The 23,247-nt window shown below is 37.8% G+C and overlaps 1 protein-coding gene across 4 annotated transcripts in view; it reads left to right on the top strand.

Moving 5' to 3' along the window:
* LOC127049412 (cytochrome b5 reductase 4) overlaps positions 1-23,247 on the top strand; it is an 81,747-nt gene that overhangs the window by 16,852 nt on the left and 41,648 nt on the right. For 3 of the 4 annotated variants that reach the window (XM_050950153.1, XM_050950155.1, XM_050950156.1), the window contains 8 exons: positions 1,271-1,371; positions 3,262-3,346; positions 9,980-10,021; positions 13,329-13,383; positions 14,856-14,913; positions 15,056-15,149; positions 21,027-21,059; positions 21,882-22,004. In XM_050950153.1, coding sequence (XP_050806110.1) covers positions 1,271-1,371; positions 3,262-3,346; positions 9,980-10,021; positions 13,329-13,383; positions 14,856-14,913; positions 15,056-15,149; positions 21,027-21,059; positions 21,882-22,004 — 591 coding nt within the window. The remainder of the gene's footprint in view (positions 1-1,270; positions 1,372-3,261; positions 3,347-9,979; positions 10,022-13,328; positions 13,384-14,855; positions 14,914-15,055; positions 15,150-21,026; positions 21,060-21,881; positions 22,005-23,247) is intronic. The other variant, XM_050950154.1, reaches the window with a different exon arrangement.

Genomic DNA, 23,247 nt, shown 5'->3' with positions numbered 1-23,247 from the left:
GAGTAGAACAATGTTTCTTGGGAGGATCTGTATTTGAACAGCTTTGATGTCTTAGCAGGGAGTGACTGGAAATTTTAAATTTATTATGGACCCTAAGGCCTGATTTTCAGAGGTGATCTGGAGTAATGGATGGGCAGGACCTCTAGAAATCAGGCACTAGGTTGAAAGTTTGCTTACTGGTGGTCTGCTGAAGCGCTCCGTAGATTTGAAAGTTACAACGGTTTAAACAGTGTTCTGTATATGCAAACTAGTGTTTATTGAATAAGATTTCATTGGCTCTGAGCATGTGTGTGAATGTAAAAGGTGTACTGGAAATGTTTTGGAGGATCCCTTGCCTCACTGAGTGCATGTCATACAGGACTGAGCATTTTATTGTTAAGCAAGTAGCTGCACATACATGAATTATTTCTGTTTTTTGTAATTTTTCCTAGTAAAAAACCCCAGTAAACGCCATATATAAAATCTCCATTAAAAAACAGTAAGATTGTGAATTGAAGCACTCACAAGTCTCGGTGCGGCAAAGTTACGTCTGTATGCATTATAATAGCTTTAATTACATGATCACATATAGCTTATTTTCTTCAACATCCCTGCTTTACTGTTTGCACAGGTCGAGTGGTGAATAGGGTAGTATTTTGTAGTTAAATAAAGCTGTAGTTAAATAAGGTGGTGAGGTTATTACATGGGCAGGATGTCATGTTGCTGAGGGTATGAAGAAAGTCAGTTTTTGTTTTTTTAAAGCTTAGAAATATTAAATTCTATGTAAAGGCATCTTCCAGGCATTCTTCTAAGCTAGGCATATTTTTGGCACAGAACAAATTTAGTCACTTTTAAACAGTTATCTGTTCTATGTTGATTTTAAAATTTAAGTCTTAATCCTGCCAAGACTTGAGCAGTTGACTAACTGTAAACATGAGAGTAGACCCATTGATTTCAGTTGGACAACTCATGCTTCAGTCTTTGCAGGACTGGGATTTTACTCTTTTTAATTAAACAAAATAGCTGTTGTATGCCATGTAGTGATTTGAAATTTTCCAGTCTGCTTCATTTTAACATTTTTTTCCTTGTTCATTATTGTATTACTGAGGATTGAAGTATAGTGCAGTAGTATTTCATAATATTCTTTATGCCAAGATCTCTGCTGTTTCCCACGTCTGAAGAACATTGAAATATTTTAAAATTAAAATTTGTTTTCTCAAAATAAGTTAAAATACACATTTTTAATTAGAGAATTATTTGCTATGATTTATACCTTCATTTTTTGATGCAGGGCTTGTGTATAATGTCACTCCATATATGGAGTATCACCCTGGTGGTGACGATGAGCTAATGCGAGCAGCAGGAACAGATGGCACAGATCTCTTTGATCAGGTAAGAATACTGGAAGTAAACGACGCTCACTTTGTTAAAAGTTGTTCTGAAAATTGCACATTTTCTGAGTTTTTCTTAGGGCATTCGGTGCATGGAGAGTGGAAAAAAGTTATTAAAACATGTTCAAGACTTGGGTTCCAATACAGTAAAGCTTGACCATTCTTCCATTTTCACTTTAGTATTTTAGACTGTAGAGTTGGAGTATTTCTCATAGCTAAAGCTCTGAAGAACTATTGAAAATCAAAAATCCTTAGTTTCTCAAATCCTTTTATAGCAGGAAACTTGCTATTTATCTTGTTTGTAGATCTGACTAATTATCCTCTACTGTGTTCCCACTTTTTCCACTGCATTTAACTTCTTGTCCTTGATTTCAAAGCCCTACATATCTCCTCTAGACTTCTATCATGTTACGCCCCATTTCCTCTTCTCCACCCACAGTGTTGGTCTTGATGCACGGTTTGTTCAGTTGTCCCACAATGTTTCATGCCTTTTTTTTGGTATTACTCCTTATCATGTAAACTGTCCCAATTCTGGTCTGATAAATCACTGCCTTTTCTTCATTCATATGACTCCTTAAAATTATCTGCTTCTCTGCCTACAAGAATGTAATTCAGCCATGATAGTGTATATGTACCTAAACTGTGTGATCTTATTGTTACATATCTTCTACTTCACTATCCCCTTTCATGTTCTTTGTTACTCTTACACATCATCTCTAAACGAGTTTTAGCTCTCTGGGGTTGGGGCAGTATTTCCTATTTGTCCTTCAAAATACCTAGCACGTGACTTGAGTCATGTAAACATAATAAAAATTTACAGTAAATAACTATTTAAAGAATCTAGTAGTAACTTTAAAGACTGCTGAATCCAAATACTTGCAAAACATGAAATATAGTGTACAAATTACAGTATCTCCCATTTTCCGAGAGTCTAGGAAAGAGAAATGACCAGTTGACTTCCAGTACAAAAGACAATGAAGCAAAATGAACACGTAAAAAAAATCAAACTCTGATTAATAAAAGCTCCTTAGATATGTACTAATATCTTTGTGGCCCTGATGCTCCTGCCTGTGTTGATTAATGTAGCATAGGGGTGGCCATCTGAGTATGGAAATTGTATGGTGGCCCACGAATGCTTGTGAAATTGGGGTTAGGGAGCAGGAGGGAGTGAGGGCTCCAACTGGGGGTGCAGGTTCTGGGGTAGGGCCAGGAATGAGGAGTTCAGGATGTAGGAGCGGGCTGGGGGTTGGACTGTGTGAGGGTGGGGAGAGGGCTCTGGTTGGGAGTGCGGGCTCTGGGGTGGGGTGAGATGAGTGGTTTGGGATGCAGGAGGGGACTCCAGGTTGGGACTGAGGGGTTCAAAGACGGGAGAGGGCTCCGAGCTGGGGCAGGAGGCTGGGTGTGGGAGGTCAGGGGAGCAGGCTGAGGGAGACACTTACCTCAAGCAGCTCCGGGAAGCAGCGGCATATCCCCCCTCTGGCTCCTATGCAGAGGTGCGGCAAGGTTCCCAGCCAATGGGAGCTGTGGGTGTGGTGTTTGGGGCAAGGGCAATGTGCGGAGCCCCCTATCTGCCTCTACATGTAGGAACCGGAGCTGGGACATGCTGCTGCTTCTGGGAGCTGCGTAGAGCCATGGCACGTGTGGAGCGGGACAAGCCCCAGACCCTGCTTCCTGGCAGAGCTCAAGTGCTGGATTAAAACATCTGATGGGCCAGATGTGGCCCATGGGCTGTAGTTTGGCCACTCCGATGTAGCATCTCAAAATTTAACAAGTGTGTTTGAGTCACCAAAATAAAAACTGAGCTTCATTTTCTCACTGTATAGTCTCTCACGTGCAGTCAGAATTATAAATATTCTTAAATATATGAAAACTACTCTTTTCCTCCATGCAGGTTCATCGTTGGGTCAATTATGAATCCATGTTGAAGGAATGTCTTGTTGGAAGAATGGCACTCAAACCTCTTGCTGCTACTACAGGTACATTTTATAAAATGGAATATTTTAAAATCAAATACATTAGAAATTAGATTATTTGAAAGTCTTGGGACACCTGAAACCCTTGGGTTGTTTGAGTGTTGGCCCTCTGAAGTCAGGGAGAAGATTAAGATACCCATATCAGACTTTCCCAAAGCCATCTGTCTACTGATGGAGCTGTATTGTAAACATAGACTTCTATACATAGTATCCCTCTGTTTAGCTCCGGTTTGTCAGTCACTGGGAAGCAGGCAGTTCAGACAGGTCATATTCTCTTTTTATCACAAGATGCTACTTTTAATTTCCCCACATCCTGTGCCAGCTCTGCTGGGGTACTCCCTTTGCATAACCTAGAGCAGTTTGTAAAGCCACAACTCCTTTTCATGTGGTATTTCCATTAGATTATGTTTAAAGCCCAAGATGTCAATTATGGACTCACGCTTCCTAAAATGTACTTTGTATTTTATTAATCAGTTTGAATAAGCTAACTACATAGGTGGTGGTGTGTTTTCTTGCCTGTGCTTTTTGGAGTTAATTCAAGCTTTTAGGCTTCTTTGGTCTTTATATGGAAAAACATATTGGTTCTGCCTGAAATATGCTTGCTTACAGAAATCCAAAACTGATCATTGCTGCTTTGGATCACTGGATGAGATAAATAAATTGCCTTAAAAAGTGCTGGTGTGGATTCCCAGAGGCTTCAAAGTCTGTTTTATTACTTTTGCCTTCTAGTAATGATCAAGTGGCTAGTAATAGCCCCTTCCCCCCGCCAAAAAAAAAAAAATTGCTGAACAGCAGGCACTGTTTTTGAGTAATAAATATGAGAAAAGTAGTATGGCAACAAAGACAGAATTAATATGTAAAACTGATTTTTTTGTGACACTGGTTTTTAAATGGCATTTAATTTACACTTTAAGCAATGAATCTCTCACGTCTATCTCCTAGTATGGAATGCTAACAGGAATTGTAATCAGGATGTGATTAGTCCTTTCTAGATCTGACTTAAGTTACATCTCTAAAGCCATATTGTTTAATTGACTGCGTGCTTTATATCTACACTTACGGAGGAGAAAACAGGAGACTGTGTTTCAGTGTTGTATGCAGCTAATTCCCCTGTATAATTTTGTACTTAAATTCTGGAATGTGTGAATGAACCAAACCAAACAAAACAAAACCAACTTCCAAGCTAATGGAGTTGAGCTGTGACAGGTGAGTTGCTGCCACCTACATTAATAACCTTTTCAGAAGTACATTGGCATAATTAAAAATAAACCAACCTCAGTGGTATCTATTGGATCAATTACAATATAAACTTCCCTGCAGTGGGAGGGATGCAACTGGAACTGACAAGAGTTTCAGCCAGTCAATGAGTAATATACGAAGGTTGCTCATCAACCGGCAGGCTAGCTTGCTGTGTTAAACAGCTGTGGCCACTCATCTGTTTGCTCAAGTGCAATTTCTTTCCTGTGTTTGGCTTTTCTCGTTGCTTTCTCCACCATGGCATGTGAAAGCTTGTCCTTCTTAGCAATATCTGCAACATAGCACTTCACTTTGCAGTGGGTCAGCAGTATAAAAATGAGTAACTTGTCTATTTATTTATTTGAAAGAATAAAATGTTAAATATTTTACTTTAAAATGGATCAGGGTGTATTTGCTGAATCTTTATCACTACAAATAAGTAGCATTAACAGATCTGCTTTCCACAATCTGCTGCTGTTTATAATCATATAATATTAGGGTCTCTGATAAATACCCTCAGTCAAGGCTATGTTTGACATTTGAAATATGACAATATTCTCTTTTTAAAAAGTGAATATAAAATAAAAGCTTTTCAAAATGAGCAATTTCTTTCAGGGGAAAAAATCATTTAATGCAGACTTCCATAGCAAAAGGTTATTTTGCTGTTATTGTCAATTAATAAGTTAGCAAGAATAACTTAGACCTTAAAGTGTCTGAAAGTTAATATACAATTGAGAAAATTATCTTGCCAAAAACCTTTTATTTGTGAAGTTGGTGATATTTTTCTAGTCTGTTTAGAGTTCAGTTGTGATCACAGTTTGATGAGTAATGAAAGTACTGCTAGCCCTTGGCAGCAAAGGGCAACTATTAAAGTCTCTCCTGGTTTTATCCCAGTTTTCTAGACAATGATAAAATACACATCTATTGTGCATATTACGGAGTTCTGAAGGAGTGTTAGAGTACTCACAGATGGGATAAAAATTAAACACTTATGAACAAATGGAGGCTGATGGATTGCAATTATTCACTGAAATGACTTGCTGAATTGTCATGAATAATTCTTGCTGTGTAGTTTGTTTGTGAGCGGTTCATGACTTATTTGTAATCTGATCTGCTTGGTCACATGGTCTGATTTTATTCCCTGACAGCACATCTCTTAGAATCAGCTTTCTACTAGAAATGCTCTTGGAGAGGGAAATTAAATTTGCTGTCCATGAATAGTGCAAACTTTAAAATTTGCTGTTTCCACAGATAAACCTGTTATTAAACATGTTTGCTAAAATATTGCTGGAAAGCAAGAACACAGGGTGGAAAGTTAACTTGTTTTAAAATGTGAACTAATAGCAGAACATGTTTGCAGTATTTATCCAGCTCTTGAAATGGCTACATTAGCACTAATTATTAAATTAGACTGTATATTGTAGAATTGGTCAATCCCTTCACTGCTTCTCTCTCCGTCTTAAATAAAAAAAAAAAAAAAAAAAGGAAGGAAGTAGTACCTATTTGTAGCATGTATCCTGATTCTACAAATAGGTACTATTAGCTCTACATAGCAATACGTGTGGTATGTGAAGTGGTTGTAGAAGAAAATATAGTGTGGCCTCCAAGAAAGTTTGCTTTAGTCTAGGATTTTCAGATGACATTGTGTGCTGTTTTGATCATTTCACTCTGATGGTGAGAAATGGGTGACAGAGGGTGGAGGGTGAATGCTCAGACAATGGCTGAACTAATTTGAAAAAATAAAATATAACAAATATATCAAGTATAAAAGACTTTGGAAAATCTTGAGTTCATTTGAAATGTTTTAGAGCAATAACACTGGTCTACAATTTTTGAGAAGTCGTCTGCTTCAGAGATAAAATGTGCTATTTATTATGTATTTTGATGTGCTGAATTCAAATATGATTTGAATAATAATTAAATAATAATTAAAACAACTGATTGGCTACTGTTTCTAAGATATTTAAGTTTTGACATTTTATGTCTATGTATATTGTGTAGATAGTAGAGTTTTAATCATAAATTGTAAACCTAGGTCTTTTCATGTGTTTATGGTTGCTTTACATGATAATATTTCACCTGTCCTGTTTATGTAACACTTTAAAAATCAGCAAAAGGGTTATATAAATAAAATGTATTATGAAACAAAAGGCAAAAAGCTATTATGTACATAGTTGAGTCCTATTCGGTGTCTACTTGGTGCTTTTTGGCTTGTCTCTTGTATTCATTAAATGGAGCATCTCTTGTCACTGTTCAGCAATAGTCTGCAAGCATTGATAGCCTGCCAGGAGATTCCACTGCTGTAGTCTGGAGCCCAACAGCTCTGCCTTACTCTTGGGTAGTTCCAAATCCCTGACAAGGTCATTCAGTTCACCTTGTGTTAGGAGGCGTGGTTCAGAGGAGGAGGATGGGAGAAAATGTGGGTCCTGTGACATTGATGGTTCAGGACCAGAAGTTTCATCCTCTTCCTCTTCCTTGTCCGACTCAAGTGAGAATGATTCTGGTGCATCAGGAACTGGCAGTTCTTCTCCGTGGGGTACTGGGCATATAGCTGATGGAATGTTTGGATAATGCACAATCTACTTTTTCTTCTTTGACACACCTTTCCCAACTGGAGGCACCATGCAGAAGTAACAATTGCTGGTATGATCTGTTGGCTCTCTCCAAATCATTGGCACTGCAAAAGGCATAGATTTCCTTTTCCTGTTCAACCATTGGCCAAGATTTGTTGCACAAGTGTTGCAGCATATGTGTGGGGCCCAGCTCTTGTCCTGATCTCCAATTTTGCAGCCAAAAGAAAGGTGATAGGCTTTCTTAACCATAGTGGTTATACTGCGCTTTTGTGATGCAAAAGTCACTTTACCACCAACATAGCAGAAGGTATCTGCACTGTTCACACAAGTACGAGGCATCTCTGCTCACTTTGGCTAAACAGAAATGTGTCCCTTTGGAAAATCAAACACTGACAAATAAGAGAGCACGACACTGTACGATTTCTAGAGCTGATCTAGGGCAATTTGTTCAGCAGACTGATGGAAGCTTCGTTATGATTGCATCATCCATGACTTCTAGGAATAACATGATGCAATTCATATCATGTATGATGCAATACCAGCTTCAGATTGCATCATTCATTGTTTTGCCTCAAAAGCAAGTACTGTCCGAACCCAGTCATAGATTTATTCATAGATCCAGTCAAAGATGTATTTTAGTCATTTCTGGTTTAAATTGAGATCCCTTCCCTTTATAACTCACTTATCCTCCACCATTCCCAAGTCAAGGGTCGTATATACTGACCCAATAGCATATCTTGAAAACTAGAGCCAATCAACAATTTTAAGCGTCATTTTCGTTCTCAGTGACCCAGAATTAGTAAAGTTGGTCTACATTTATTTCAGAAGCATTTTGGCTGTAGAGCAGTGTAATGGAGAATGATCCTAGAAGACAAATTGACAGACTTAAAAACAGAAACATGAGTTACAAACAGGAGTATACTTGTTTTAAAATTAAACAGTCTATCTGACATATTTTCTCAAAGAAGCTAACAAATTATCAGTTTAAGCCAATTGTATTACCTGAGGTGGTTAGCTATAGTCATGATCGGTAGTTTGTTTTACATTTTTCTGAAAAACCAACTAATGATGCTACATAGAGAAGCTCTTTGGGGATAGTTTTAATACATTAAATATTGAATATATTAAAAATGGGACTAGCAAATACACATGCTAGTCATCAGCCTTACCTCTTTTTATATTGTGTCTCCTTCCCCGCTCCCTTTTCAGTTATTTTTCTTTAGATAGTGTCTGTCTTGAAGAGTTCACAATCTTACTATATAATTTTACAGAGCCTAACATTCCTTAACTATTACAATATAGGTAACAGCACCCTTATCCTTGGTGGGAGGGATAGCTCGGTGGTTTGAGCATTGGCCTGCTAAACCCAGGGTTGTGAGTTCAAGCCTTGAAGGGGACATGTTGGGATCTGGGGCAAAAATTTGTCTGGGGATTGGTCCTGCTTTGAGCAGGGGGTTGGACTAGATGACCTCCTGAGGTTCCTTCCAACCCTGATATTCTATGAATCAGTACTGGAATTCTCAGATCAAATTTGTTTTCCAAATCTAAACATCACACTTTCCCAAGATGACTACATATACTGTTTTTATGAAAGATGGACTGTCTGTGTCATGATGTAGCAAGTATTTGACCAGAACCTACCCAGACCATTTTGTTTTGTATCCTTCACTTGTAAAACCATTACATTTTTAATGTGTCTCTGTAGATGTCATGTTGTGAAAATGTAAATGAATAGGGAAAACAGTTGTCTAAGGTTAGCTCAAGTAATGTTTTTAGTGAGAAGAACATTTTTCTACTTGTGCTCAACAGTGAAATGCTTGTATTGTAGGTTGTGATGTTGAAATCATTTATTTCACCCTTAAAAAGATTTAGAATAAGGACTGTAAATTTGAATGTTTAATCCAATGCGTATCTTTATTATAAGCAGCACTATCAGCCTATACTTAACTTGCCCGACACTTCCCATTATAAGATAGTGTTTTCAGTTATAGATAACTTTGTCAAACTTGAACAGTTTAGGTTAAAACTTTCAATGCTAGGTGTTTGCGCCACATTTTTTAAAGTTTCAGCAAAAATCGTGTAATTGTTTCGAGAATTAGAGAAAAAATACATTGTCTTGTACATGATAAAAATTCTTACATCTATGTTGTTGAGAAGCTGTAGTGCTGCCATGCTTTGGATCAAGGTCTTGAAATTGGGCAGGGGAGTCACTCTTGTGGCAGGGATGTTGTACCTTTTTGCTTTTTCCATGGGAAAACTGCTTATTTATTCAAGTTAAAACCTCAAAAAAAATTGATTCCACACATGCTTTGTAGATCCTTGTTAGTTTGGCAGCGAAATTCTCTGCACATTCCATCTGTGCTAAATATGATCCATCCCAGGACTTTCCCTGTAATTGCCTGTGTAACCATAATTCAGTCCCCTTGTGTATATTCATTATAATAAAGTCTTTACATACCCGGTCACATATTTTTTTTCCACAGGATCTCTGCCTCATTAGTACACTCGCAACCATAATTCTGACATGTTCTAACTTTTGAGTGATTGACTGTGAAACCTTAATTTACTTCTAAACATAGTGTTTTGCATGCAATATATAAAATAGCTAAAGGACTGAACATCATTTCATTTTGGCTGTTTTATTTCTTGATCTTTGAGAACTGTTGTTCTGGTACGACACGAAGATTGTGTCGTAACTTGATTCTTGACTCTTATTTACTTTTCCATGACCAAAGCTTTTTTCAGTCAAACATATTTGAGTACTGTGTCTTAACCGTAGTAGCTGTCTGGTATTTCAGTCATTGTTGGCTTCCTTGCGTCTTTGCAGAGACATGCTGCGCTTTACCTGAAGAGAAGAAACTCTTAAATGGTAAGTTTTCAGATGGTAAGAATTTGAAACTTAAACTAAGGAATATCCAAAGAAGTTAATAAGAGAAGCAGACATCTAGTTCGGAGGGTTTTCAGTTTGGCGGTCATGACCCTTCAGGGGCTCACAAGGTGGTTACATGGGAGTTGTGAGCTGTCAGCTCTATGGGGCTGATAGCCCCTAACCCTCATTCAGTTAACACCCCCATTTTTAATTTATAAGCAGGGTCACACTCAGAGCTTGCTATGTGAAATGGATCACCAGTACAGAAAGTTTGAAAACCACAGCTAGCTGGTGAACTCTGCATTATACATTTCAATCTATGGTGTTGTTGCAGTAGAGACTGTTGGACAACTCTGAGAATTACAGTTCACAAAATCGTAGGTAGGATTTCTGAATTTAGCACTGAAAGATGTTTCACCCTAGAGAAGTCTACTTTTGGGCTCTAAAATTCTGAGTACAGCTATAAAAATACAATCTTAAATTGAGATGATATGAACTCATTTTTGTTCTGCTCTTGCTTATTTTGCTGCTTTAATGATGCTCTGTCCTCCTGTTTCCATTTGTCATCTCTTATTTGCAGATTGTCTTATAAAGTGCCTTACAACATTCCAAAATAGTTCAGAGTGATGAGTTTGGTAGGGCAATGACTCTGTAGGCAAATGGAACAGGCAGTATGCATTCTGCAGTAATTAGTTTATTCACAGCCTTTGGAGCTGTTTTATTGACACAGAATGTTGGCTGGAACATAGGGTTTATCAACAACTCTTGTTAGAAAGTGCTGTGGGACTTTTAAGTTGAAAATGGAAAAAGGGAGTAAACCCAGTTTTAATGATCATGTGAAAAATGTCCCGCTTAACAGTTCATCAGCCTTCCTGTCTCATTTTGTTCATTGGAGTATCAGATATGGGTACAGCTATAGTGAGCCAAATTCTCTTTTGCCTGTGCACTACCTTCTGCCAACTGTGAATTGTTGCTTGTTAAAGTCATACCAGACATCTCAAATGACTTCACTAACGCATTAAGAGGTTCAGCTTCACTAATACAGTACATATATTACAGTACCCTGATACATGTGGAAAAGTAGCTTACACCATGAATAGGCCCATTGAAGACAATTACGTTACATACTTGTGGAGTAAAGTAGTAGTCATTGTTAGCAACTGTGGTGCAGTGGGATTTCTTTCAAGTGGATGGATAATTTAGAGCATGTGAAGTGCAGAGTTGTCAAGGAAAATTCCATTTTTACAAATTAAATATCAATTGTAAGGTATTTAACTCTTCTGGATAAAAACTGTGTTCCATAAACGTAATTAGAAAGATCAAGATTAACATGATAAAGATTTTTTTTAGATCATCTTCAAAGTTCTGTTCTTGCTGTAGCTTCATTTGTAATCCAGATAAATTCATTTTTGTTATATATACATGGAGTTACAGAACCCACAGATCACACCAGAATTGTTACTTTGTTTGCTGGAGTATATATAATCCTCACAATGATATAATTTCTAAACTAAATAGGTAATGCTTCTAACTTTAATAACTAGAGTATGATTTCCCCCTCTCCAATTTATAGGTTGTTAGAAACAGAGTTTTTAATAATATGGTATCAATGTTTCCATGAGGGTCTCAGTTGGGGAGCAAGCCTCAGATTTGGTGGGTGGTGGTTCTTCTTTTGGAGGAATATTCTTTTTTAGCCCCAGTCTGCTGTGGCAGCTGCTGTATCACCTGTGATATATACACAGTTCAGGAGCAATGCATAATGGTTTGCATTTATTTTGCACATAGTATTCCCTCCTTGGTTAGTCATAGGTTTGTAAGGCCAGAAGAGACTGTTATGATCTAGTAGTTTGATCTCCTGCATGACATACACAACTTAATTTCATCCAGCAACTTCTACATCAAGCCCAAAATATCTGGTTGAACTAGAGAACCTGTTAGAATATATTTGGTTTAAGTGGGAAAATGAATACATTCCCTAGTTACTTATCCCTGTCTGGTATGCATAACCATCTCTGCTTCATATGGTTTGTTGTTGAATGCATCTGAAACGGATTTTGAAATTAAAAAATGGGCAGTTCTATCTGGAAGGGAAGCATGATAGATCAGAGCACTCTCTGTTAAAGGTAATCTTTGTTCTTATCATGAAAGTGTGTAAGAAAGTACTGGCTATGCATCAAGCTAATTTTAGGAAAACATCCCATTGGTTGCTCAGGGGAGTGGTCTTGGTTGGCATAAAATCCTTGCTCTTGTTTTGCTAATAACCAGCCATCCACAGCAATAACCATTCCTTCCCAACTCTATTTTTACCCTTCTGCCTAGTCTGTTACACTAGAAATCATGCCCTCCACTTGGTGTCACGAACCACATAACATTTCAGGCTGTTCGTTTTTTGCTGTGCCCACAATGACACAGTTCAGCTTCTTTTTATCATCAGTGTTTAGGAAGGAGAATTGAAATCACTTTAACCTATGGTCTCATTTCAGACTGTTGCCTGAATATTATTCTCTCTGTCAGAGATCAGTATTGTTGCTCTCCAAGCAAACTGAATAGTGATTGTTCTCACTATTAGTTTCTCAGACTTGGTCAAGGTCACTGTGATTAAAAAGTAGAACAAACACTAAAATGAAAGCTGTTTATAAAAGCAGCTAGCTGAATACTACAAAGATCTCTAGCAAGATGCTTAGTGTAAAGCAAGATTTAAAATGCCTGGAAGTCTCTGTTTGGCTTACTGAATTAGTGTATGACATTAAGTTACATACCTGAAAGTCACTCTTTTTATTTTATTTTATTTTATTTTATTTTATTTTATTTTATTTTATTTTTGGAACTCTGTAAACAAACATGTCTGTCTTGTTTGGGTAAGTTATCTGGGGCTAGCATTCTAATGCCTTGAAGATTAAATAAAGTAAAATATAAGAGACAGTTAAGAACATGCTTATACATATAGCTACAATTACATACCAGTGGTTTCCCAGAGCATATTGCACAAACACATGCCAATTCCAGTGTAACTTGGGAAGTTCATACACTAAAGTTTTTTATGGTGTACCGGTAGCATGGAACTCAAGTATGTGAATTGGAAGTTAGTTTTTGGAGGGCTTGGAACTCATTTCTCAGGGTGGGCAATTGCTAAAAAGCTTGTGACCAATGGAAATGCAAACACCAGGTATCAAGGAGCTGTAGCTATTGCATGCCTTTAATTTTAAAACTTTCTGGATTTCATTCCAACTAGGAATAGATGTTAACACTCTTGGATGGGTGACTATCAATGCAAATGTGTTAATAAATTCTGTTGGGTTTTTTGTAGGCATGCTTCCTAAAAATAAAGTATTGGATACTTCTTCCAAAGATTTAACTCCAAGGTATTGATCTATATTTTTATAGCACACTTTTTGTACACATTTTGTTAAATAGTGTATACTGTTAGCAAATGCAGAGTGCATGCTAATCCATAAAGCTAAAAATGCTTTATGTAGGTGGGTATGTGTCATTTTCACATCTTACAGATAGGGAAACTCATGCTCGGTTAACTTAAATGTTTTGCTCGAGGTCCCACAATGAATCTGTAGAAATGTGGAAGAATAAAATGCATATTTAGTGACTTTGCACTAGCCTCTGCCCTATGCTGCCTCCTACATAAATAGAAAGTTAGTTCTTGATTTAGGATTCCTCCCTATTTGTGTTTTTCTATAATGCAATAACTGTTAATTACTTCAAATGTAGAAAAATTCAACAGTATCCAGTATTTATTTTGTTAAAGTATGGAATTTTCTGATATTACATTTTTTTAAAGGACGATGAGTAAGTGCAGTATGCACTTTGAACTATACCCACCAGTGTGTGATGCTGTGGAGGTTCCCTGTGTAGCGGTACTGGTGGAGTTCAATATTGGCTCCAATAGGCTAGTGTAGAATGAGAACAGAATACAATGGAGTATACATGAAGTGGCCAGTGGGACTCTGATTACATTGATCCAATTGCTAAAAGCCCAAGGAACAATGACTGCAGGGGACTGATTGCATGTCCTGTGCACTGTCTGCCAGTTGGAGTTGATTCCATTCCCATAACCACTTCATTTTTCCTCTTTTCCTAGTCCACCTCAGGGTTTTTGCAATAAGTTGTAAATCCTATCATTTGGTATGGGAACTGAGGTAAATAGGGAAGAGAGGACAACTCAGACTACAAAAAGAACTAATCTATTTGGAAACATTCTCATTTGCAGTAAATTTCAGAGTTTTACTTTTTTGTCTGTTAGTCTAAAAGATGAGTGTGATAATGTAAGATTAAACTCAAATTCTTGCTGGAACTTAAATACTGTATATCTAATACTTAGACATATTGTATATCTAATACTGAGACATCCATCCTAGAAAGGGGACAGGATCCATGGAAATGAAAATAGGGGTGAGAGTAGTAATATTTATTCCACAGGGCCAAAAGAGTCCTCTTAAATGATTGATTTCTATTCATCCAAAGAATGAACTGCTCACTTTACTCAAATGTCTATAATCAATAACCAGTTTCTTTAAACCAGTCATGTGCAATTGTATGCATATTCATACAGTTAGTACTAAGTTTATGCGCATTCTTGCCTAATCATACTTTCTAATAATATGATTAATTACTATATGCTGACTAATGATGGATAACTAGAGTCCCTGTTTTTTTATGCTGAATATCCTTTCTTAAAATAATCAGTTTTAGACTTCTCATCAGGATATAAAAGTATGTATTTGGTATATTATTTCATAGAAAGGTCTGTTTGGAAATTCTTGTCATTTAAATGTCTTTTTGTTTGCTCACAAGAATAATTCCTTTTTTAAATATTTTACAGCTATGATTGGTTCCAAACAGATTATTTGGTCACTGTTGTCATATATACTAAACAAAAGGTAAATGCATTTTATCAAAAGAAAAGAACCTTGAAATCTTACTGTGAATGTCACCAAATATGTTCTATGAATTCTTCAGCATTGTTCTTATTTTCAAAAAGTATTTGAAATTAAATTGAAATAATTTCCTTTTCTATATAAGGGCATGAATTCAGAAATGGTGATTGTTGACTATCAAGATGGTAGACTGAGAGTAGACAGCATTCTGAGGGATTATTCATATCTCTTGCATATTGGTAAGTGCTTTAGTTTTGCTTTGGAAAACAGTAACATTGAATTTTATCATTAGTTGAATTTTTAATCCTTCTCTCCCCTCTCCTAGTCTGGTAGTTAGTGCATTTGTGTATTTTTATATCTTATGCTTCTACATTTCCCATCATCATCGTCATGTTCTATTATGCCTTTGGCGTTTAACACAGTGACAAAGCTCCTCCTTTCCTTTCTGTTTCTGGCAAGTCTTTGGATGGTTCCCCAGCTGTGCCCCAGGTTTTTAAGCTCGGCTTCCACCATGGTGGATTTGATTTTAAATCAAATTGTTTTAAATCACTAGTCAGGAAGACTTGATTTAATCATGGATTTCTACCATAAAAGTGCATTTTTGTTGATTGTTATAACCTTAATACATATTCTTCACAGCTCAGACAGATGTAGGTTTCATTTTTAGAAGGTACACAGTATACGTTTTTAAACAGTGATTTATTTTGAAAACTTTTCAGATTAGTTTTACAGCTATATGAGAAAATGAATGATTGTTTGGTTATTTCGTTTACCAAAGGTATTTGAAGCAGATATTTATGAAGTCATTGGGAGGTGAACTATCTCCAGTTCAACAGGTTAATCATTAATAATTTGAAGATTTTCTTGCCATTCTGAATTAGGAGGAGAACATCACCAGACAGACATGTAAATTGTTTTATTTAACTAAAACAACAACGTTGTGTATTCTGGATTTTTTTCCCTTCAACAGCGAGCATATAACATTTTAACAAAACAAGCATATGAATTTTTGGATTTAGTTGAACATTCAAGTTTTTTTAAATCAGGTTTGTTTTTGTTAAAGTTGTTTTTAACTAAAATAGTTAAATATTAAAAAAACAAAAATTAAATCGGCTATGTCAGCCAGGTCAACACGAGAAACTTAAAATATTGGCTTCTGCAGCTAACTCAGTCGTCTTCACCTTCATTTTCCTGTTTGTTCATAATCTGGAAAAGAGAAACAAGTTTTCCTGCTTTTTCAAGTCCCAAACAATTTCTCAATTTAGAACGAATTAGTCCAAAGGAAGAACATATTCTTTCTACACCGGCAGAAGAAGCTACTGCTGTTAAAAGTGAGATTATCACTTCAACAGTCTCTGAATCCAAGTACTTAAGTGACTTCCACTGGTTCACTGGTGTGACTTTCTTTAAAACATCAGCAAGCATATATTTCTTGAATGGTTCGCCCTTAGCTCTGAAGTTTATTATAGGTGGCACTATGGAGGGATGATTGCTGGATGTCCATGTCATAGCCAAGTCCTCTTCTTCAGCAGTTAAAATTTGACCTTGGTACCGAGTATTGAGAATATTTGCAAGAAAATGAGCTGGAGATAGTGCTTGTCCCATTTTTGTTTTTTTAATGCTTGTAATTTAACTATCATTGCATATTTCTCTTTTTAAGATCTCACTCGCTTCCTTCCAAATTTCAACAGCGTCAGCAATAAAACAGCTATTTCCCTGCATTTTGTTCAAGATTACAGAAATAGGCTTCAGGATACTCAGCATGTGTTCAACATTTCTCTTAAGTTCAATGTTGAGAACTTCAGCTGTGACAGTGCCATCTATTTTTTCAAGATTTTGTTCACAAACTGTCATTAGATTAGGCCAGTTCTTGATGTAGTGTTCAAAACAGTACACTACTGAGTTGCATCGCACGTGTGATGGGAGAGTTAGCTTGAGTCCTCCCACTTTTTTTTAGAGCAACGGCTGCAAAGTGGTTGTTACGGAAGTATTTTGCAATTTAAACATCATTAGCCTTTGTTTCTTGAACACTGAAGTCTTTGGCTAGGAGGTGCATCAAATGAGCACTGCAGCTGTATGTTATTAGAATGGGACTCTCTTCACACTCTCCTACATTTCTTCTCGTCTTGGATAAATTTTCAGCATTGTCTGTGACCGAGCTATGTACTAGATGTTTGAATTTTTTTCACAGTTTGTTATAGTTTTTACTGCTACTTCTTGTAAGTATTCTACTGCATGTGCATTTCTTGATGTATCAATTAGTTATGTAAGGAAGACAATCCCTTATTCTGCTGTCACACAAGCATATACAAAAGGATCATTGTGGACACTGCTCCACTCATCAAGACTCAGGTTAACAATTTCACCCTCTAGACCAGGGGTCGGCAATCTTTCAGAAGTGATGTGCCAAGTCTTCATTTATTCACTTTAATTTAGTTTCACGTGCCAGTAATACCTTTTAATTGTTTTAGAAAGTCTCTTTCTATAAGGCTAGAATATATAACTACACTATTGTTGCATGTAAAGTAAATAAGGTTTTTAAAATGTTTAAGAAGCTTCATTTAAAATTAAAATAAAATGCAGAGCCCCCCAGACTGGTAGCCAGGACCCAGGCAGTGCAAGTGCCACTGAAAATCAGCTTGCGTGCCGCCTTTGGCACATGTGCCATAGGTTGCCTATCCCTGCTCTAGACCTTTTGCACACTGCTCAATTTCTCTTTCATACACTTTATCCAGCAATTTTCTTGCGACATCTGCTCTGTTGAGTGGACTGTATCCTGGTCTTAATGACTGAACCATGTTATTGAACTGTGTGTTCTCAATCATACCGAAAGGAGCATTGGCTGCATAAACAAACCAGGCAATTTTTCCATCAATTACCTTTTTGTAATCTGCAGGTTCTTATCACAAACTTATCTATCGTTGTTTCTGGATGGTGGAGATTTTTTTTTCTTTTTGGTACAGGTGATATACTGTGGCTATGTGTCACACATGATGTGTCTGAAACACTGTCATTGGCAGATAACTGTGAAACTATAGAAAATGATAGTGATCTTGAAGGTAGATGGTCTTCGGAATCCTGTATGTTGAGGATGGATTCTCCTAAACAAAATAAGTCAGTGCAGTTATGTCAAGGTATTATTCCCGCTTTGAACTTTAGCGTTCAGAAAGTGGGGACCTGCATGTACCCTTCTAAGCTTAATTTGTAGCTTAGATCTAATAGCGCTGCCACCAACCAGAAATTCCAGTGTCTGGTACAGTCCCTGTCCCCCAAAACCTTCCCTGGGGGACCCAAGACCCAAACCCCTTGGGTCTTAAAACAAGGAGAAATAAACCATTTCCCCTCCTTTCCCCCTCCCAGACTTTCCCCACCCTGGGTTACCCTGAGAGACTACTGTGACCCAAACTCCTTGGATTTTAAAACAGAGGAATTAACCTTTCCCCATCTCCACCTTTCCCGCCACCAATCCCTGGTGAGTTCAGACCCAATCCCCTTGGGTCTTAAACAAGGAAAAAAATCAATCAGGTTCTTAAAAAAGAAAGCTTTAGTTAAATAAAGAAAAAGTAAAAATTATCTCTGTAAAATCAAGATGGAAAATGTTTACAGGGTCTTCAGCTTATATAGACTAGAGGGACTCCCTCCCCGCTAGCCTAAGATACAAGTTACAGCAAACAGAGGTAAAAATATCCTTCCAGCAAAATACACATGCACAAGTTGAGAAAACAACATAAGCCTAACCCGCCTTTTTTAGCTAGTACTTACTATTTTGAATGTGAGAGACTGTTTTAGAAAGATTGGAGAAAGATCTGGTTGCACGTCTGGTCCCTCTTAGCCCCAAGAGCGAACAAAGACTTCCCTCCACCAAGATTTGAAAGTATCCTGTCTCCCGATTGGTCCTCTGGTCAGGTGTCAACCAGGTTCACTGAGCTTCTTAACCCTTTACAGGTAAAAGAGACATTAATCCTTAACTATCCGTTTATGACAAGTTATTTAATTATTATTACCATACTGCTCATTTAGTATTACTCACTGCATTCACTGACACTCAGTACTATATTAAAGGTGAAATTATAAAAGGAAGGTCTGCTTATTTCAGTTATTTATTTTGTGTCACAAGTGCATCTAAAATAATACTACCATAGAGTAACAACTATATTTTTTACTCAAAGATGAGAATTCAAGAGTAGTCCAGAAGGAAGACAGGCAGTCCTTAAGGAAGAAGTATGAAACAAAAGAGTTTATCAACCTGAAGATCCTGCATGTTCAGACAAGTTCCTTTTATCGTTGTCAACGCAGCTTCCTCATGAGAAGGAACACTTCTCACGATGTTGTTTCATTAGGGAAACCAGGCCTTGCATTTTTTTGTTGCTCTGTTTCCATTTTGCACGCATGTCTAGATTCCCAAACTTGGTCTCTTTTACGGCCTGTTGCCTTTATAGGTTTTCCATTCTAGTGAGAAAATGGTATGGTGGATCTCAAATCAATGAAGTCTACACAGAAAGACCTCAATAATTCTGGAATATGCTGCTCAGACTGTTTCACTTTTGTTTCTACTGCCTGTCCCTCCCTTCTCACATTTATCTCCACACTTCTTCTCCTTGTCTAGATCTGTTCCGCCCCCAAAAATCTTCTGTTCATTGAACTTTTTGAAACTTTTCACTTTTAGAGAGAGATATGGGATTGACTCTGTGTACACAAATTTGCAGAGGGACAGTAGAGTTGAGGTCTGTTATTTCTCATCTCTTTATTATTTTTTTATTTAAAAACATTTTTGCTGTTAACACGCATTTTATTTCTGGAGACACAAATCCACAGTTTGAGAACTGCAACACTAAGTATCTCTGATGGTATCTTCAGAATCTAGACTGAGCACTGAGTCCCGTTGGGTAGATCGAAAGATTAACCTAAATAATCTGTACAGAAGCTCCTGGACCGCCATAAGGTTGAGTCCCTAATACACGAACTATTGGAACTCATTTACAAAACTTTTCTTAAACATTACATGAATATATTGTCTCATAATATAGAATTAGAATTTATAATCCCTAGTCCATGATGAGATATCTTTGAGCTATAATGTATCTTAATTAAAATTATCTTTAGATAGGTTTTTCTCTCAAAAATCCAATTTAAATTATTTATTTATTTTTTTAAATCATTGAATGTATCCACTCTGGCTTCCACAGCTCTTCGCTGTGTTGTGTTCAGATGGCCTCATTTTTGCTTGCCTTCAGGTGTCCATCTTATTGCTACTCTGGTGGTGGAATCACTTTCCATCTGAAGCACATGACCGATCCATCTCCAGCGCCTCCTGGAAATGATAGTGCTCAAATCCTCTTGGCTGCACTGGGTCAATAGATCTTGGTTTGAGATTATTCTGAGCCAAAAGATAAGGAGGATTTTTCTGAGGCAGGTTGTATGGAATGAAGATAGTTTGGACATGTACTTTCTCATTCCCCAGCATTCTGCGCTATAAAGTAGTGTTGAAAGTACACAGCTCTGATAAATCTTGAGTTTGGTTTTCGTGTTGTATTTCAATGATTTCCAGCCTGTATATAAGCTCCTGAAGTTGTTCCTGGCTTTATTGATTTTGTTCTGGTTGTCCTGACTACATTTCCCGTACAAGATGTTCATTTATATCATGATACTCTGGAATTAAGTAAATGGTGACATTTGTCACCTTACAAATATTAACTTACTGTGAATGCTTACCTTTTTGCCATTTCATCTTTGATCTTAAAGTTACTTGAACTATTCACATACATAATGTCAGACAATTAAGACATGAAAGGGATTTAGTATCTAGAAGCTAATTTGGTTACATTGTTAAACTTCTAACAGGATATTGGTAAACATAGACAAATTCACTTAGCATCTACACTGGATTCCCATTACTATAAATGAATGGGTTACTGATTGCTAGTCTAGTACATGTCTTTGAAATTCACATACAAGTGAATTATCTGGATGCAATTGTAATGCCTCTTAAGTTGTTATGGGTCATACACAGGTTGGCTGGTCTGTCAGTGTCACAGATGCTAATAACTATAGAAGGAGAAAGCAATTTGATTTCCAATTATATCTAAATAAGAGGATGTGCATTTTCTTCATTTTAGAGCTGAGTTATGCAGTTCAAGAGGACATTGCCGGTAAGGTGTTTCCTCCTCTTCCCCCTGTTCTCTACCCCATTAACGTCAAAACATGAAAACTTAAGTCTGTCTGCTTTGTTCTGCCCTTCTCCATCTGGCTAGCACATATTCAACAAATAAATGATTCCTTTGCCTATGAATAATATTTTGACACAGCGCGCTATCTTGAACAGTCAAACAAAACTTAAAATTAGACCAATATTCAGTAAAGTATTGGAGAGCAAACATAGTGTTTGTGAATTTTTTAAGTATTATTCTATTTAAGAGTCATGTAGGGCCAGCTGCCTTCCTGAACTGTCAACTTTCTTGAGTCATCACGATAGATGCTAAAGTTTTAAAGTGAATACATCTAGATGCCTTGGAAATATTTAAGATAGAATGTCAGCATTATTCTGGTCCCCAGAGGCATCTTTAAAATGTGTTCCTTAGTGATTAGAAATATATTTTGTTGTATATTTGCATACAGGACTTTGCATTAGATTGGATTAATCAGTTTTTTAAATTAATCTGCTTGACACTTATGCATTACAGAAAAAGTTGTACTATGTATCAGTAATTGGTAACTCTGAAATCATGAGCATTAACTTTTTGACAAGATGAGCAAAATGTGCTTACTAAATATACAGTAGATGCTCTATTAGTCATGCATACTAAGCTATTGTTTTTAATAATATACTGAAGCATGTCAAGGAAATTTGACATTTTAATGTAGCAGAACAATTTTGTATATTTTGAGAGGTTATTTGATACTAGTCCTTGCTGAACTTAATTATAATGAAACTAAATAAAATAACTTCAAAATTTCACCATTTTTTTTTAAAGTACACATTGCTGAAAAAGTGGGAAAGGTGGAGATTGTCCTGAAGAAAAAAGATAATATTCCTTGGAGTAAACTTGGACAGCCACTCAACAGTCATAATTCATTTATCAAGTGCACAGAAAGAGGTAAATAGTCTCATTTGTTATACGGGACAGTGCGTTTCTCTTCTCAACCACATTTGAGGCAAGGACCTTCCAAACCTATTTTACCAACTGGTCCAAAATATGATTTCCAAGGAATGGGGCACAGATATGTGTTGTCTCCCTTTGCCTTTTATAGTCAAGCCTTCAGCCTAATTTGAAGAGATTTTCTGGCTGAGAGTATTTATTACTCCTGAGGAAATTCTGCACCAAAAAAAAAAAATTATGTGCATGATATTTTAAAATGCTGCAAAATTCTGCAAGTTTTATTCGTCAGTCAATAAATGTGGCTTTAGCATGGCAGTGGGAGCACAGGCCACTGGCTGCATTGAGATGGGAGATCACCCTGAAGCCCCCACCTCCCCTAGTACAGGGACTCGGCAGTGACGCTGCACCTGACCATGACTCAGCTCTGGAAACATGCTGGGGCCTGTCCCTCTGCTCCAGGTACACCAGGTGTGGGTGGGCTGGCTCAGCCCTGCAGGATCCAAATGTGGAGGGGCTTAGTGTGTGGGGGGATCCAGGTGTGTGGGGAGAGGTTGCTGTGTGGGGCAGCCTGGATGCGGGTGGCTCAGAGGGAGATATGGATGCACAAGAGCTCGTTGGGAGGTTCCGGGTGCAGGGGCAGTAGGTCTCTGCAGGGGATCCAGGTGAAGGTGGTTGGGTCTCAGCAGGGGTGTGTGTGTGTCTTGGGGGTGGGGGGGTTCATTGGGGGGAGTCTAGGTGTAAGGGGGTAGGGCTTGTCAGGATGATGGTTTGATGGCCCTGCTTAACAGGGGAGCCCCGGCTACTGCTGAGGGGATGCTGCCTACTGGGCTCCCGCTTCCCACCGCGGTTCCCCTATCCCCTTTTCTTCCCCATTTCATCCCACTGCCCCAGGTCCCATCCCTCACTCGCACATTCTCCTTCCTCTGCCCTATTCCACCCCTCTTCCTTCCCACTACCTCTTCCCCCCGCCCTTACCCATCCCCACCACAGGCACTCACTGTTGCACAGAAAACAGGAAAGCTCCCAGCACACACAAGGGGATTGCGACTGGCACTAGGACCCAGGAAGTAGTGTTCAGCTGCAGAGTCAGCAAAGCTGAAGTGCAGCCTCCTTCAGCTGGGCAGCTTTGCACTTGCAGAAATGAGGGGGCGAGGGCAGTGCCATGTAGCCCTATGCCTCTGTTTTGGGGGGCAGTCCCTCCCCCCAAATTGCACCTGTGGTCGTTCCCCTCCGCCCCACC

This window comes from Gopherus flavomarginatus, chromosome 4 (assembly GCF_025201925.1).
Source record: "Gopherus flavomarginatus isolate rGopFla2 chromosome 4, rGopFla2.mat.asm, whole genome shotgun sequence".
NCBI lineage: Eukaryota > Metazoa > Chordata > Testudines > Testudinidae > Gopherus > Gopherus flavomarginatus.
Note: the sequence above shows the minus strand (reverse complement) of the source record. Positions and strands in the feature narration are given on the sequence as shown.